At 34.5% G+C, this 18,595-nt stretch overlaps 3 protein-coding genes across 3 annotated transcripts; 1 reads left to right on the top strand and 2 right to left on the bottom strand.

Annotated features, from left to right (window-relative positions):
- The first annotated feature begins 3,473 nt into the window (after positions 1-3,473).
- On the top strand, positions 3,474-4,149 carry LOC118737380. The gene is made up of 2 exons (XM_036467834.1): positions 3,474-3,753; positions 3,812-4,149. The coding sequence occupies exons 1-2, from the start codon at positions 3,659-3,661 to the stop codon at positions 4,050-4,052; spliced, it is 336 nt and encodes a 111-aa protein (XP_036323727.1). The 5' UTR covers positions 3,474-3,658; the 3' UTR covers positions 4,053-4,149.
- LOC118738448 (protein AAR2 homolog) lies at positions 4,109-5,417 on the bottom strand. The gene has a single exon (XM_036469386.1). It carries the CDS (start codon positions 5,315-5,317, stop codon positions 4,190-4,192), a length of 1,128 nt encoding a protein of 375 aa, XP_036325279.1. The 5' UTR covers positions 5,318-5,417; the 3' UTR covers positions 4,109-4,189.
- A 3,702-nt stretch (positions 5,418-9,119) lies between these two features.
- Positions 9,120-18,424, bottom strand: LOC118737378 (the record flags this gene model as incomplete). Its single annotated transcript, XM_036467832.1, is given in 8 exon segments — positions 9,120-10,199; positions 10,276-10,405; positions 11,427-11,524; positions 11,577-11,766; positions 11,948-12,067; positions 12,123-12,251; positions 17,432-17,782; positions 17,990-18,424. Coding segments are annotated over 8 exon segments (1,572 nt in total), but the record flags the coding sequence as incomplete, so codon positions are not given.
- Between the last annotated feature and the right edge of the window lie 171 nt (positions 18,425-18,595).

Below are 18,595 nucleotides of genomic sequence, written 5' to 3'. Positions count from 1 at the left end.
ATTTTATTTTATTTTATTTTATTTTATTTTATTTTATTTTATTTTATCTTAATTTAATTTTATCTAATTTTTTTATACTCTATCGTATTTTGTTTTAATTTATTTTATTTTAGTGTATTTTAATTTATTTTAGCTTATGTTGTTTTATTCTATCGTGCTGCAAAGTACAAAAACTTTGACAAGCACACTTCAATCGCCTTTCCGGCAGTTCGGCTCACTATCAATTTTTGCATTAAAAATTAAAGAAACGAATTAGCGTTTGAAATAAAGTATGTATGTACATAAGAATATCGACAAAGTGCTATAAATGTAACAACAATCACCACTTTCGAAAGGAGCAGGAAAGTGGGAGATTAGAAAGAAGTAGATAAAAATGGTACTATAACAGAGCAATTCACTCAAGGGTATAAGAAATAAAAAGAAAAAAAAATACTTTCATCCGTCGTTTTGAGTGGGTAAGATGGACCAGGTTAGCTAGATTTGAGGTGAAATGCAAAGCAGAAAGAATAGTGGTGGTGGAATTATGGTGGGCAAGTACACAAATGATGGCAGTAAATATGTAAGTGGGAGTACAAGCGAGTATGAAAATGTCAAAAAGAAAATTTCAACTCCTAGAAAATGTTCAGCTTTTGTTACTAGCGAATACGAAATGCTGCAGCTTTATTTTCTATGCAAATTTATTTCATTCAACGATTCCATTCTTTCATTTTTTACTCTGAAATATTTTGCTCGTTTAGGCATTTTTGATTTTTTTTGGTTTGCTCCAACATAATTCCGTTTGCATGAAAAAGTTCTGCATTAAAAATGCAATGAAATTCATGCAAAAGTTTGGTGGCGATATGAAAATAAGTCGGGCGTTTGTTTATGACCGCCATTTTGGTTTAGTTAACGGCTGTGCGATCTGAACTTGCTGTATTTTTACGTACATACTTACTTACTCCTTCGTTCCAAAGCGTTTTGCATTTATTGCGTTTGAAGTTTTTGGTTCGACCTTTTTATCTTCTTTTCTCATCTTTCGATTAATGGACTTGGGCTTTTGGGTGGCTTTTTTATGCAGAACTTGCCTGCTTTTTAAATTCATTGTTAGTCACCTTCAAATGAATAACTAAAAATTTCCATTTTTACCTCTGATTTTTTACCGCTTGATTTTAGTATTTATTTTTGGCGCAGTTGGATAGATGACTTTCGTTCGACGGGTTTGGATTTGTGCGTACACTTTTCATCAGTACGAATATAAAAAAGTGAAATCAAGACCAATTGTGATATTGATTTATATTTTATGCTTGTGTAATTATCCTAATGGATTATAAAGGAAGACAGTAAGATTTGAAATGACCAAAAATAGAAAAGATGAATTACTCAATTGGGTGTTGAATTACTTAAAAAATCCATCTTAGGTAGTTTTTTTCAGATTATTTTATAAAAGGAAAAAATGAAGGGTTGTTCTGTCAATTTAGCTCTCGGCTTTCGTGTTACTCTCCATTCTGATATATGTTGCCATAAAGGGCTTAAAAGAAATTTAATTTTGTGGCACTTTCATCATCTTTTCGGCACTATTTTTGAAGACCATTAGTCACATTTTGAAATTGAAATTCCATCCCTGGTGTACCTCATTGAGTTCGTTCGTTTCGTCACTCACTAATGGGGCTTTTTGACGAGGCGATATTTCAGGGAACTTTTGCGTTCAATAAATATAATAAATATAAAAAAATATAAAAATATTCGCGATAAAAAGGCGTTTGCATTCTACTTTTGGTTGAACGGCCTTTCAACTAATCGCTTTCAACAAAGTTGGTCGCCAGCCAACATTAAGCCATTCAACTTTTTTTCGGGCAACCCTGCGTGAGTTGAACGCAAAATCGACTCGTGCGAACACCTTTTAACTTTTTTTAACCTTTTAACATAAAACTACCTGATTTGAATTGAATTAGCCTGGCATTCAATAATTCAGTCGCATCTCGAGTCACTAAATTTGAGATTAGCAATTTTTGTGACTTGAGATGATTTGGGTATTCAGTAGGAGAGAGTCACAAAAAGTTCACCAAAAATGTGTGGTGATAACAAACACAGACAGTCAATTGATAGCGTTTATGTATGCCTATTGTCCGCGCCGCACAAAGGGTCGGAATGGCCGAATGGTCAAAGCATTAGGCTGCCGGTCGAGAGGATCCGAGGTAGAGGGTTTTTTATTTTTTGTTAAGTATTTTTTTCTTTTTTTTATTAGTTTAATTTTTTTTTGATAATCTTTATATTTTAATGTTTTAAAAACAAAAACAAAAATTTTTTTTCAATGGATTTTTATGATATTAAAGCACTTTGGTTTATTTCCTAATGAAATTGTTGTTGAACAAAATGGAAAGAAATTATGTTTTTCTCCATATTTTTATTTTTGAGGCCTGCTCTTAGCCATCTGACAAATGAGATACTTTTTTTTAGACTAGAGACGAGAGACAACGTACTGAATACCAAATAGTCTCAAAATCCAAGTTCACCACCAAAAGTCACTATTAGTGACTTGAGACCGCTTCCTGAATGCCAGGGTAAATCTTATTTGTGATTTAATTTGCCGAACAAAAAAAAATTAAGTTAATTCATCAACAAAAAGAAGTATGTAAATCAATTTTATTTGTGACTTGATTATTATTGTACAAAAAACTTATGTCGGATTTGATTCGTCAACCTAATAAAAAATAATTTTTTTTGTAGTTTGGATTGTCCAGCAAGTAAGTTTGATTCGTGATTTTCCAACAAAATATACTTTTTTCACGTAAAGCAAGCAAGATTTTTGCTGGACGAATCAAATTACAAATAAAATTTAGTTTTTATTTAGTCGACGTTTCAATTCACAAATTAATTTAATTTTTTACTAGTCCAACAAATCAAATCAGAAATGAAATTAATTTTTATTGCACACAATAAACACTTAAAAAACTTATTTCTGGTTTGCCCAACGTAACAAATCACAAAAAAAAATTATTTCTTTTTTGCTCGGGGAATCAAATCACAAATAAAATTTGATTTGATTCGTCGAACAAATAATATAAGATATGATACAAATTTGAATTCGAAAATCAATTTTAATTTTGAATTTTCGATTTGACTAATTAAATATCACGGAATCTGCGTCTAGAACCACACTCTCCTGATTCTCATACATATTTTATTCTGCCATGGGCTAGGAGAAGAGAAGGTTTACCTTGCGCATTAAATCTGATATCATGTTCCCATCAAACTTTAGTATGTATGGTAATAGTTATGTTTTAAGTACATCTAACGTATATACATACATACATGTGTACTTATGTATATATATACATAGCTCATGTAAAGCTATAATCTCAGCAGGTGTATTCTATTGATTTGTGATAATCTGTATGGTTCATATTCCCTATACACATTCCTTTACGGACACGTATTAATTTAAGTAACCCACGGTAACCAGCCAACCATAACAAATGGTAATTCATCATTATTTATCTTCCCACGTAATAGTAAAGTAAAATGAGGTTTTACTATTACGCGCAAAGTTGTCAAGAAAAGGCATTGCAAGAATTTTTTTAAATATTTGTTTACAAATAGCGTACAGTAAACTTAATACATAGGATTGATATTCATCTTCACTTTTAAGGATTACTAAAATAAAACACAAATACGCAAAATGAAACATCAACAAGTTGTTGTTGACTATTGGAATATGATTAAAGCCTCGTTTACATGCCTGCTTTTGGCCTTTTTTGGTTACATTTTAATAAAGTAAATACGTATTTGTTATACCAGTTAAGTATTTAAATCATAATATGACTTATTTTAGGATGGTGCAAACTATATTTTGGCTACCAGGGTATTTGCAGACAAATCAGAAGCGTTTGGAACAGTTAGCGGCGCAATATTCTTTGGAACTAGACGATGATAAATCTATGGGTGGTGATATAAAAGCAAAAATAGAGAAAATTATGGAAGAAAGCCAGTTGATGGTAGGTGGAGAAGAAGAAAATAGGGCTACTAACGCAGAGGTGTCGAAAATACAAGGAGAACCAAAAAAGCAGAAATAAGTTATGACATCAAATTAGGTTGTATGAACTTATTTTATAGCTTTATTTAACTTTAACTGTATTAGTAATGTTTGAATAATTTCTTTTTTAAATAAATGTGGTAATTTTGATTATATTTATTCATTCAAATTACAAGTCTACGTGATCTCGACTATAACAGGCATGTCCTCCGGATCTTCATCAAGCAATCCTTCGAAATCCCACTGCAAAGTTTTTTCCAACTTTCTCATAAGTTTATCGGCATTCACTCCAAGACCAGCCATATTTAAGTTAACGAGCAGCGATCTTATATCTTTATATACTGTGTTATATTCACCTGCTTCCATAAGTTCTTCAGGCAAATGCGGCAATTGTTGCATCAATGCTTCGCAGTACTTCATGTACAGAATTTTAAAGTCTTGTACAGCCCTTTCCGAGTGCGCTAGTAAGTGTAAAATCTTCCGCCAATGTGCCAAGGACTCTACTGAGCAGCCAACCAGATAAAATACAAAAGCCAATTGTTCTTCATCGATCAACGCTTCCGAACTGTGAAACTTTCCAACTAATTTGGTGATTGCGTCTACACAATCCATGCTGTTTTGAGATACCTCAGCTGGCGTAGCATTATGCGGAATACGTTCAGGCAATTCTGTGAAGCGCGGTGCAGTACCTTCAACCGGTTTCAAATTTGGCAGCAAATCACTTTCATTCACAACAGTTTTCCCGTATTGTTGTTGTAAGCTATTACTATGTAGTGTACCGCGTGGTCGATCTTCATCTGGGCATGATTGTAACTCTACATTTGTGCGTATTGAACCCAAAATAGGTCTGCAGCGATCTACTGTGGCTTCTGTCACCTTATCTGTTAAAAGCTTCCACTTATTGTAAAAACGGTAGTCGTATGGTGCAAGAAAACTATCAAACTCCTTAAGGTTGTCACGTATGCGCTTCTTTTCTAGCTCACGATCATCACACTGGCTTTCCTGCATTTCTTCATCGCGATGGTTCCACTCTCGAACTACAACTTCTTCACTTTTGAAAAAATGTACGAATCCAACACGAGGCGCCACATCGCCATAAGGACCACATGAAGCGCACCAAATGTAATGTGGACCAGGTGGTATCATTTTTACGCCCCGAAATTTCTCACCAATTTTATAGTTGCAAAGATCGATGCCGAATTCTGTGCCCACTGGAGCGCCCGTTATCACTAGTACAGCGCCTGTTGTGAACAGTTGCTTAGCAAGGCCAGGCTCCATTTCCATAGGTGATGCATCAATATTCATGGTAATTTTTTAAGAAAAAAATTTATTACATTCCAAGTATGTATATTTACAAATGCCTAAATTGTTTTGCCAAACACAATCAGCTGTGCGTAGGGATGCAAACGATGTATCGATATTTTTGAAACATCGATAATATCGGTTAAAAATTCGATGTTTTCCATCGATGTTTACTATTTCCAAAGATGGGTAAATTGACGATACATCGATGCCAGTTTCAACGATGTTTTAGCATCGACCTTTGTGTGACTCAGATTTGAATTCAAATTAGGGCCGGTTGTTCAATGTCTGGTTAACACAAATCGGAGGTAGAAGCTCCGTTTAAATACAACGACTGCTTTATCGATCACATGTTATACACGTCGATAATGATGTTTAACCGGCAAGTAGTGATAACCAGACATTGAACAACCGGCCCTTAGCCATTATGATCTTAAAATTTTTTCACTGCCCCTGAACTTTCATACGTATTCTTTTAGGGAACATTCAGAAATTCCGAGTTTGCTCGTAACTTTCGACATTAAAAATTCTTAATACAAATATGTTCACATATCAATATTATCTCAATCAAAGCTCGTTTTTAATCACCCCGTTTATACAGGCAAATCTCAGATTATTGCCGTCAAATTTGTTGTGCTGGTTATTCTCACATATCAAGGAAAATGTATGTTCCTTCTCTGTGCCACCGTGATCACGTTTTTCTGATATTAAGCAAAATAAATATATGTATTTTAACTTAACATTTTATTAATAATACCTTTACAAACCTCTTTTCCTTGCTAACGTCCATTTTTGTTTACTTTTACATTTGGCATTTCTCCTCTTTTTCGCAAAAACAATCGATAAAACTAGGATGGACACCGAAAAGTTATCGATTAAATCTGAGATTATTTTATAATTACAGATTAACAAGGGACGAATTTTATATGGCTAATATCTTGTTTTAATTACAGATTAGGGTGGTAAGCTCGAAAATGAGGATAATCTACTTATATGTGAACCTAAAACCGTCACGATGTAGAGAACAAAGGTGGCACCCATCTCGGTACCGCTATTCCGCTCTCAGTGAATTTGAGAGAAGCACTGTTTGTATGACGTCACAATTGTGCATCTTGTTTACGTTTTGCTTGCAACATTTTTTCTTCTTCTTCCATTCTTGCTGGCGTTTTGGCATGATGCAATAATACAGGTGTTATCAGTTGGCCACTTCTCGCTCTAATTCCGCCATATTGACTGCCTTAGGTGAGACAGTGTTACTTCTTTAAAGCTGAAATTAGTCGGGAACGCAGAACGTATACTTAAACGCAGTCTGTATACGCAAAGAGAGAAATATCCAAAATAGTACGCGAACAGAAAATTTGCAGAAACTTGCAAGTTAGACGAACAGCTGATATAATTTTTGTTTACATACAAAAGTGTAAAATTTAAAACGTACGAAAAGTCATCGCAAAGTGTTATACTGACACAGTTTATTGATTAAACAAATAACTACTTATTTCTTACAAGTTTAATTAGTCGCATTTTGTAATTTTTATCTTCCAAACGATCAAATTAAATTTTGTGATTTGCGTAAATGCCAACCAGCTGTTTTTGATCAGCTGTTCCCCTGTTGGCAAATTGCTGTTGGCAAAAATTTTTCCAACAGAAACTAACAGCTTCCCCTCAAAATGAAATGTCACTTTGCTCTCTCAATTTCCCCTACTTTGCAAGTTTTTTGCGTACGCGAACGCAAAAACCTGTAAGTTTTGGTTAAACATGAACAATTAACAGCTACGCGAATGAACCTATTATTGCATAATGGCGTTTTGGCATTTCTCCTTCGCAAATGCACCAGTGTAACGTCACACAAAAATTATTTCCAAAAAGCCTCTCTGACGGGCGCAATCTTGTATTCTATCATTCTTGTAAAAATGTGAAGCAGTAAAATTACTCTCTGAAGTGAGAGTAAAAGTGAGTAACAAAAAAAAGTACGGAAACAAAAAAAGCATTTTTCCCGTAAAAACGTCAACCAGTGATCGCTTGACACTTTTCATGATTTTACCAGAAGAAAAAGTTCGGGTAAAATCTTGCAACTTCATTCTCTACACAACTCTCCAAAAGTGGCTCTCATTTACAGGATTTTGGAAGATTTTGGAGTACGGGAACATTTTTCCTGCAACTTCCTGCAAGTTCGTGTAAAATCCTGTAAATCAGAGCTAAAATCATGAAAAGTGTCAAGCAATCACTGGTTGGCATTTTTACAGGAAAAATGTTTTTTTTTGTTCCCGTACTTTTTGTTGTTACTCACTAGCTCTGATCCAGTATTCCATGAACTTACAGGATTTTACACGAAATTGCAGGAAGTTGCAGGAAAAATGTTCCCGTACTCCAAAATCCTGTAAATGAGAGCGTCTTTTGAAGAGTTGTGTAGAGAATGAAGTTGCAAGATTTTACCCGAACTTTTTCTTCTGGTAAATTCATGAAAAGTGTCAAGCAATCACTGGTTGACGTTTTTACAGAAAAATGGTTTTTTTGTTCCCGTACTTTTTGTTGTTACTCACTTTTTACTCTCACTTCAGAGAGTAAGTTTGCTGTTTGACAGTTTTACAGGATTTTTCACGAAAAGTATTGGATCAGACCTATTTTTTACTCTCACTTCAGAGAGAACAAAATAAGCATTTTTCATGAAAAAAATGTCAACCAGTGATGGCTTGACACTTTTCATTATTTTACCGGAAGTAAAAGCTCGGGTAAAATCTTGCAACTTCATTCTCTACACAACTCTCCAAAAATCGCTCTCATTTGCAGGATTTTGAAGGAATTTGGAGTACGGGATCATTTTTCCTGTAACTTCCTGCAAGTTCGTGTAAAAACCTGTAAGTTCATAGAGTACTGGATTAGAGCTAATATATATCATGCTCAGTTTTGATTTGGATTTATAACGGAATTATATTTCTTATCACTTATATTAAAATCTTCCGTATCCCACTCATTAAATTCACAAATGAAATAACTGTCCATCATTAACCTCTTGATGTAACAGCATACAAATTCCCCTTGGAGGTTTTTGAGAGTTATGCTGGACACCATTAACCTCGATGCTCTTGTTCTTGATATCTCCACTAGAAGACCATTTAAGCAGCCCATTCTGTTTTAAGTTTTTTAAGTGTCAGGAGTTTTGAAAAGCTCATTTGAAAACAACCGAAATAGTTACTGTCTGAAAAAAAAAATTGTTAATTAAAAACGCCTTAAAGGCTTGATTAAGACATTAATTGCTGCATTAGTGAACGTAAAAAAACTTCAATCCCAAATCCATAACCCCTAGAGTGATACATTTTAAAGTATGTATATATGTATATGTGTGTATATATTTATTAGTATTTTATAAAACAAAACAGATACTTGAAATAATTTTATACATAAGCAAATAGCCTAAATAATGTAAATCAGCTCAGCTCAGCTTAGCTATTCAAAATTTCCAATTTATTTGTATTTATATGTACGTACACGCATATGAATGTATATATGTATATGCATATGTAAGTTCAATCAAAATAAGTTTGAACTTCCGTAACTACTCAAGCTTATAATAGAATGTTTAACATTTAGCCAGTAGTATGTATTTATACTATATAGCTAATATATATTTATAACAAAAAAGATAAATTATAATCCTTCTCTTTCATAATATATATTTCATAATTCATATCGTCACTTGAATTGCAAAAAGACGTAACAACATCGTAAATGAAATGGAAAAAGTCGTGACTAATATTTTAATTTTTCTTCATAAAATGATGTTGGGAGTCGTAATTCGATGAAATCAAAAAGTGAATTTTGAATTTTTTATTAGTTATGACTTTTTGCATTTCACCGATGATGTTTGTTACGTCTTTTTGCATTTCAGGTGACGATATTAATTTATATGAATCAAACGAGTTTTTCTTTAAAAAAACCTTGAAAATTTTGAATACCTATCTCTTTACGTTTATTTACATACATATGTATGTATATCGTCGTTTAAAGTACAAAACCGCGTTTCGTCATTCTGCAAAACCGCGTAACTGACATTTGCTGACAAAAATTGGATTTGCTCACACAAGCTCTTGGCTAAATCCTTATCCATTCGTCCTGAAATATACTAGCCAGAAATGCGATTGCTTTATAAAAAAGAGAACCATTTTGAAATAAGAGAGTTTTTACTCTCTTGAAAATAATTTACATAATTCACATACGCGGTTTTGTATTTTGTTGATACGCGGTTTTGTACTTCAAAAACGACGATATGTATATAATATCGATTTAAGGACGCTACAAAAAATCAGTTTCATATGCGTAGCCAATTAGTTTTACGTTTCTCTGCTGTGCTTGAATATAGTGTTCTTAAACTTACTTGCGATTATCGCTTTACTAACACACGTACCTACATGTATTCATACATTTTATTTGTTATATTACTTCCTTCTCACTTAAGTAGATAAATTCGGTAAAGCTGCTATGCAGTATTCAAAATACATAAAACTCATTCGTGCTAATAGCAAAAATTAATATGGATTTTAAGCAGGATTTTTTTTTTCTTACTGAAATTAAATTCTCATGCTTGACAAAATTCTAATTTGCCTAAATAATACAAAAAGTAAGATACTTTGGAGTCGAGTACTTAGTTGCCTTCACATTTGATAACTTTGAAGCACGTATGTATGTAGTTTTAAGTTGGAACAAATGAATTACATACATATGTTTGGAAGTTAGCATCTATGCTGGAATCACTGGTTGCTTTAACGCCTTTATGGCTCTAAAGTGCGTAGAGGAAGACGATTGTAGGGATTAGCTAGATTCACATTAGCAGCAGACAACAATTCGGGACGTTCCGCTAGAGTATCGGAGAGTGCGCGGAATAAAATATCTGTAAGTAATATAAATTCGCGATTAATCATCAATTGAATACCCAATTACTAGAGATATATTAATTGCAAACATACGCAAAACTTTTTTCTGCAAATCAATGGGTATAACACCAATATTTCCTTCACGCTCCAAAAAGTCGGTTAGTTTCTGCAACTCATGCTGGGCTTCGTCGGAACCGTGCGACAAAGATTGTGTGAACATAATCTATGAAGCAAAAATGTAAGAGGAATATCTTAAATAGCAATAAGCAAGCCCAGGAGCTAACTTAAGTAGGCCGTCTTAAGTGAAGGCATTCTAAAAGGCTTAACCAATAAGGGCTAAAAAATATGTTTAGCTGTATGTCTTCTAGAAGGGCTTTTACTATTTAAATATAATCTACGCGAATGTAAAAGTTAGCTTTTATGTATTCCCTGCAATCCAAAGTTTCCGGAATCTTAACGAAATCTTTAGGAGTAGCTCATTTCTCTAACGATTTTCTTTCGAATCCTCAAAGATAATTATATGAAGTGGTTGACACGAACTCGTAAAGAAATTTCTGTAGGAAAAATAAAGAAAATTCTGCAAGAAATTCTTTACCGCTTTTTCGGTGTGTGCACAGTTTATTTTAGAAAATTGGGCAAAAAATCAGAAGAGAGAAAAGAGCAGTGCAGAATAGGTATTCTGCAAAAAATGGTTTTCAGGGTTATTTAGCTTTACAAATGAATTTCAATATGAATTTCAAGTTACAATAAAACAAATTGCAAAATGCATTTAATGTTACACTCAACCCTGTAAAAGGGATGATTTTGCTTCTTATCCTTGCCTAGCTCAAGCATTTCATAATATTGTCATTTTAAACCATCTCATTTTCAGGGCAACTACCTCCCCTGACAAAGCTTCAAAGGGCAGAAAATGTGCCTTTTATGCCTTACAAGAGTGTGACATTTTAAGAAACGAACAAAAAATTCTCTAAATCTTTGCCTTTAATTTAGAATCGAACACGCAAAGAGAAAGGGGCAATCAAAATGCGACATTTTTTGGTAGAAACGAAATCACCATTAAAGAAGCAACTTTAAAATAACTCCTCCAAAAGGCCTTCTGAATTGCGTGCTGTAGCCGTTCTATGGGTGGCGAAAGCAGACGCCATTCGATTTGTGCCACTCCTTACAACAAAGAAATGAGGAAGCAATTTAGAGTGGAGGGCTCCTGAAGTTAGCTACTGGGCAAATTAATTAATCTAACACACCTTTGCTAATTTATATAAAATGTCTTCCAAGGTGTATTCATTGTAAAGAAATTGTGATATTTTAGCTCTTTCACCGGTCTCATCATAATCATTTAGATCTGCAATTGTTTAATTTAAAAAAAGAGATGCACTTTATTTACATACTCCTACCTTGATTGCCATCATTGCTTAGCGCCTGCAATTTATGCCATACCGATATATTTTCGACTGACTTCATTGGATTTTCATTGTTAGAGTGCAATAGTCGATCCAGTCGTAAGTAAGGAAGCAAGTTTTTTTCATTTGTTGGCGAAACGGTTGGTGGTATTATAGTTTTGGTTTGCGGAGGTTGGAACATTTTCTAAAAATCGAATGGTGAACAATTAGAAATTCAAAATTATCAAATTCAGTCGGTCTTTAAATAAAGTCATAGATTTCGCAGCACAAGTACAGAATTGCGAATTTTCGATGTTTGTTGGTTAACGTATTCAAAAAGAATCTGCCATAATAGACAAATATAAGTAAACCCGGCTTTGTTTTACCTTATCGATGTTAATATTCAAGCCAGCCTCCGGAAATATCCGATTTGTATAAGATTGCTGTAGGTATTCAATGCCAACACGCACCTCCCGCAAAAATGCTAAGGCATTTTCACGTGTCATCTGTAAAAGAAATTATACAGATAATTTTAAAGTTTAATTCTTTATCCCGACCTACCACTCCCCGATCGATTAGCTCTTCAACGGCGCGTGCAACACCAGCCTCATCGCCGGTCCAAAATACGTACTGTGCCATGTCAAAAGGCGTTATTTGTCCATTGTGACGCTTTAGCAGAGCCTCAACAGTCTGTTGAGCATAAAAAAAAAATTGTGGAAATGAAATAAAGTTGGAGTTATTGCATTCGCACAAGCCGTATGTGAGTTTGCTGGAATTTTCGTTTGACTGATTTATGTTGTATGCTTTATTAAGTGGCTAAGAGCATTATGATGAAACGCAATAATGATACGGAAAAATATACTTAAGCATACATAAGTAACTATGTAAACAGTTAAATGGATGGGATTAAATGTGACAGTGTTTTCTTTTTATGAAAAGCCCGAAATTGTGGCGCCTCTATCTGCATTGTGCGTTCGGGGAATGAAGGTTTGACAATCCGTCGCTCATCATTATCAAATTTATTGCGCGATTTTTGCAGCATTTCAGAATATGTATTTCCAGTTGAGCATCAAGAAGAAAGCATAAAGGGAGCAACAAGATTGCAATATTGTGGTAATAATTATATGTATATGTAGCTCGAACACACCCGATTTATTGTACTTGATTGAATTAGTTCACAGCTTAGTTACAAAATTACACCTTTTTTCTAAACTGGTCAGCTCTTCACGAGTATGTACCCGATAATAACCTTACCTTTACGGCCGTTTTGGAGTGACAAGTTAACTCTCAATCGGCAGTTAACTACAGGTTTTCAGTACAAACTGCCGAATTTTAATATAAAATACATGGAAAACTTTGGGCGCTTTGAGCGACTTCTTAAATATTTTTTTTTTGATTTCAAAATAAAAAATAAGGGTATACTTTTTCGGTATAGAACAATCCTAGCGGGTGAGAGCATTACAATTCCGACTTTACTTTTTCCACATGCATTTTTGGACCACCCTAGTATACATATGTGTGCCCATGTCATAAGCAATAAGTCGAAAAACCTGAATTCGAGAAGAAACATTTTAAACAGGTGGAAACCAAAATAATCTCGTAGCTGGCGAGATGGGGATAACTCCATTCTTTCTTAAGTCGACTTAGGCGGTTATAGCTTGTGACCACAGAAATAAAAATGAAAAATTAACTATGAACATAACCAATTTATAAGTTAAATATGGCGCCCTATCAGCTGCTTATGTAAATATTTTTCGTTTGCAATAAGTGTGGGAGACTTACAAACGAATAGGTTGCCCACTTTAACAATTTAAAATCTAATTTGAATCAAAAAAATTTGTTGCGGTGACGAAATGTAGACGGTGCACAGTGATATTTGAAACTCATTTTGTGCCCATTATTTAATGTTTAGATTAGTATATTCACATGAATTTGGAGTTTTTGAAGTCGCTGAATTCGAATCTGAAATCAAAATAGCTAAAAACAAAATGACCAATCCAATATGGCGCCTGAAATTAATAAAAATGTGTTGAGTTTGAAAAAGATTTATTAAATTCACGTAAAATTGAGTTATATTTGGATTTTAAGTTTGTATTTAAAATTCTTTAACAAAAATGCTACTGAATTATAATATAATCATATTTGCGTGTATCTTACAAGAAATTGGTTGAAAAAAATCTATTTAAAAAATCACCTTCAAAAAAACTTTCAATGTTGTATGGTACAAAATCGCATCTCAAACAACAGGTCGAACACGGTCCGATTCAGTATTGAGTATTATAGTTTAGAATACAATTATCTTGAAATAAACATACTTTATATAATAATATTAATGAGCTGAACATATTAAAAAAAATGTATATTAAACCTTATATAGAACTGTCATGAAGAAGAAAATATGACGAAATAAAAATCAAATGGATTTTGGATTTTGGTGCACGAATTGAAGACCAAATATCACTGTGCGGCGTCGCTTTCCAATTTTTTATGGGAAACAACAACACCACAGATTGTACGGTTAGAGAATGTCTCAAAATGTAGACGACTTCATCGATAACGACCTAACCGGCCCTGAATGTATAAAAACTATCTAATATTGTTTTTTTTTTATTTACCAACTTCTACCACCTTTTCTGTGTAAAGTCTATCACTATTAAATTTTTCGAAGTCCGTGCACTGGCCACAATATCAGGTATACACCGAAAGCTGAAAAAGATAAAACCCCTTTCAGACAAGTCAAGTCTTGCTTTCAAGTCTGCGCGGTTCGTTGGCGAAGGAGGTAAGTAGAGAGGGGAAGTGTACATTCGTCTCACCTCTTGCGCCTACGAACGAGCAGACTTGAAATCAAGACTTGACGTCTCTGAAAGGGGTCTAATAGTAGTCACCACGGACTTGACTATGGACGATTGGACCCGAATAGGGAGGGTTGTATCTAAATTTAAAACACACAGTAGACGATAGATAACGTTGATGAAAATTCTTACGGACTACACAAGAACTGTAAGGAGCGAAGAGCTTATTGCCCAAACCACCTCTCGACGAAATATTCAACGCATTGCTGAACGGTTAGCGTTGCTGACTTTGCACATCGATGATGCGGATTCGATTCCTGCTGAAGTCTACAGAAACAAGTCTGAGGAGGAAATGTGGTGAACTCCGAAATAGCAGCTATAACTTTCACCGCTTAGGCCGTGTTGTTTTTTTTTCATATTGTCTAAAAGGCAACGTGGTACAAAGCTCAATATTACTGTTAAGATAGGAGGTATAGTTCAGATTAAAGCTCCACACTGACGGGTTAGACTTTCGATGCTTCCTCTGAGCTAAGAAAAGCTTCATAATCCAGAACATCTCAGATTCAGTGTTCAATAGTACAGCTTGCGGGTCAGCAGATAGTTGTATTAGGGTCATTAGTTGTGTGCGATGACATACATGAATACATACATACATACATATTTATATGACAACTAAATCTTTTCTAACGCTCTTGGAAAAATTGCATCAAAATCACTTAACGGCCTAATCTTTTGTTGCCTCCTTTAATTGCGCACAAAGCCTAAAAACTTAAGATCGATAATTTGTTCATGCGGTTGCCAATTTATAATGTAAATTTTCATTTGCAGCTGCCAACTATTCCAAGGATAGCTTGAGTGTGGTATGTTATGATGTGATATATATCAGTTGTAAATGTGTATGCAAATACTGGTATATAAATTTTTATGTAGAAAGTAAGATTGATGGGGGTTGTGGCTATTCAGTTATATTCAATGGACTAAATATATGTATTTGCAGAGAAGTGACTGTATTTACACTATCCCAGCAGGTAAAACCTCTTCAAGTGGATAAAATAAAGTTTTCTTACTAATAGTTCAGAACTGTCGCTTTTTCGACAGTTTTAAAGTATTGCATCATTTCATATTCTATTGTTCATATGTATAAAACAAATTTACCCGTTTGAAAAAGTATGTAAATTTTTGTTAAAATTTAATTTTACATTTACTCGAATTTTTAAATTCTAGCCAAAAGGTTGAAATCAGGAATGTAGAATTTTAGTTACTGTACCCTGCCAAATGATAAGAAAGTTTATCCGACTTTTTGAAGTTTCATATTTTTTTTATAAAAATATAGTTTATTTAATAACATAAGAAATATAAAAATTATCGCGAAAGCTTAACAAATTAAAAAAAAAAAAAACTTCATCAACGTTTGAAACTTTTAATCAGAGCTTTTAGACAATTTTTGGCTACGCAGTTTTCAGTTTCAATATTCCCGTTGATTTTTGAAAATTTTTTGGGTTGAAGGTGTTGTGTAGTGTCCGATCGAACTTCAAGACAAAAGCCGAGTGTTCAGTTCGGGTTCGGTTTCGGCCAAAATCTCGAGTTTGCCCGGCCACTACTGCTGTGCATTTTGTTCCATCCAAAGTACACCCTGCGTCATAATTATAAGCACATATTGACAAGTTTTAGCAATTAATTTTTTTGTTATTTAATTTTAGGGATTTTTGTATAAAAATATAGTTCATTCTATAACAAAAACCATATAAATTTAAGTTACAAGCTTTGTGAAATTAATACAAATTTCGAGCATTTTATTTAGATTTCTTCATAAGATGTCCATAGAGTTACCTAGGGCTCACCGTTGATATTTATAGAAGGCGTTGCTAATTATATTCCATATAAAAAAATGTCGAACATATCGACGGCTGAGTGGATGATCGCCCTATGTAAGCTGCCCGGTTCGAAAACGCCCTAGCTCAGAATTTGGTTCGAAAATGCAATTCGCAGCTACCGATGTATTAAATTTATAATCAGATAGAGCGTTTTCGAACCAAATACTGAGTCAGGGCATTCTTTAACCATTTGCAGAGAAGTCTTTTTAGAGCGATCTTCTACTCAGCCGTAAATTTGTATGTATGTACTTGTATAGAACAGAAAGCACATTGCCGCCAGCAAACAAAAAAAATATTCTCATTTTTGTTTTTGGTATATCCGACAGGGTAGGAGTGTGATGTAATGTGGAACGATTTTCCGTCATCCCTTGTCAAATCTGGTTTGGAGACAAACCGGTTTCGGCGTTGTGCCATCTTCAGTGTCATTTTTCGTTCTGAATAGTTTCTGTTTGTCTGTCACAGAAACTATTCAGAACGAAAAATGACACTGAAGATGGCACAACGCCGAAAAAAGGTTTGTCTCCAAACCAAATTTGACAAGGGATGACGGAAAATCGTTCCACATTACATCAAAAAAAAAATATATATATATCAACGCGAATTTTAAGCGAATAGAAATTAGCACTTTATTACTGAAATTTAATGGGCTATAAAACTTAAAGGTCGGACTAAAAAGTTTGAAATTTGAGTGAATTTTTTTTTGATTTTCGCAAATTTTGCACAAAGTTTGAAGTTTTGATTTAGCATATCGTTTATTTTATCAAGGGAGCTATATTTTTTATAAAAAAAATATTTACAATTTAAAAAATTCGATAAAGTTGAAAATATGTATTAGAATCTGAGTGCTGTTTCTATTCATTTTGGCCGGGTACTGCAAAAGATTTTAAAATATCTTGAACAATATGAAAAGCATTCCGTACATTACTCGTACGAGTAGTTGTAGAATATAAGTACAGCCCCCATTCTGAAGGCTCGAAGGAAAAGGTGCAGCGGTAGGACAACTGAATCTTTTTCAACAATCACCGATCAACATTTATAAATTTTCCGCAAACGAAATGCAAATTCACTTGGAAGTCATATCTAAATCCATGGCTTTCACTGCGGGGATGTGCTTTTTTATGAGTTGTCAATGAGTGAGGCACAAGGTGCCGCTTGTGCTTAAGCTTGAACTAAACTGAATTGAACTACGTATGGCCATAAGAACCTGTTGGGGTGGCATTAAGGTCACCGATCGACGTTGAGCTGTTGATTTGATTTGATCAGGCAGCTTATCGGCCGGAATGGTTCCAGTAATTTCTTGCCTATTTGAGTTGACAGTTTCGACATCGAGCGGAAGTGTATCTGATTCGCCCGCAGTAATAAGTTTTTCATCGCTATTGCTTTGGATGGGTGCTTGAGGGGTGGTACTGGTAGTTGTTGTTGTTGCTGTCATTGTACTAGTGGAAGTAGATATACCGGACATTGTTGTTTTTGTAGATGTAGATGCTTTAGCTGTGGTAGTTGGAAGCACTTCCGGATTTTGACCAAATGCCAAACGTGCCGCACCATAGAAAGGCTGTATTATACATACACACACATACATATATGTACATTCATAGCTACAGTTATGTTCATACATATGCACATACATGCAAACATAAACAGATAATGCAATTTTCAGCTATTGTACTCGCATTTGAAGGACTTTTGTTAGCAGAATTTGCATTTTCTACTCTTATTTAAAAATTATAATGTTAAGAAAAATTTACGCTACTACGCTTACCTTGATGGCAGAGGGTGCAGGTGGACTTCCACCACCAGTTATAATGGTGCCACTATCTGCAGCCTGTTGGGGACCTGAAGCACCACCAGCGTCAGTTAACGTTTTGCCGCCATTGTCATGCTGAAGAGTGGGTGGCCGGTGCATACCGATACCCTCTACAGGTGACTGCGGTTCGTCACGATTCTCGGGCACAACCGGAGCTGGTGGTAACTCTGTTGTCGTGCTCTTTTCCAATTTTGTAGTAATAGCTGGCATTTGCTCCAGCTGTCGTTCCAATTCTTGAGATTCACTTATTGGTTCTGCACTTACAGATCTGCCTTCGAAAGAGGGCTCGAAGGGTCGATCTGGGTATGTCGGATTTTGCACAGTAGCATCTGCATTTTCGTTACCGTAATGGTCCTTCAAATGCTCCAATTCGACAACGTCGGCATCGGACTGAGGTGTTAAAAAGAAAAATAGGTGGACATTAAATACGCATACGCATGTATGTATGTACATATCTACTAAGTATATGTATGTATGTACAATAGAGTGTTTCAAAACATATGAGGTTTTTTTTACATCTTGATGCACATATACATACATACATACCAAATATATACATTA

Source organism: Rhagoletis pomonella, unplaced genomic scaffold (assembly GCF_013731165.1).
Source record: "Rhagoletis pomonella isolate Grant_MI unplaced genomic scaffold, Rhpom_1.0 Rhpom_scaffold_00004, whole genome shotgun sequence".
Taxonomy (NCBI): Eukaryota; Metazoa; Arthropoda; class Insecta; order Diptera; family Tephritidae; genus Rhagoletis; species Rhagoletis pomonella.
This window is presented reverse-complemented; position numbering and strand designations above follow the sequence as displayed.

Coding starts and splice junctions, on each gene's coding strand:
- LOC118738448 (XM_036469386.1), bottom strand. CDS start 5,317: ATGAATATTGATGCATCACCTATGGAAATGGAGCCTGGCCTTGCTAAG.
- LOC118737380 (XM_036467834.1), top strand. CDS start 3,659: ATGAAACATCAACAAGTTGTTGTTGACTATTGGAATATGATTAAAGCC. Junction 3,754..3,811: donor TTTGGTTACATTTTAATAAA/GTAAATACGTAT, acceptor GACTTATTTTAG/GATGGTGCAAACTATATTTT.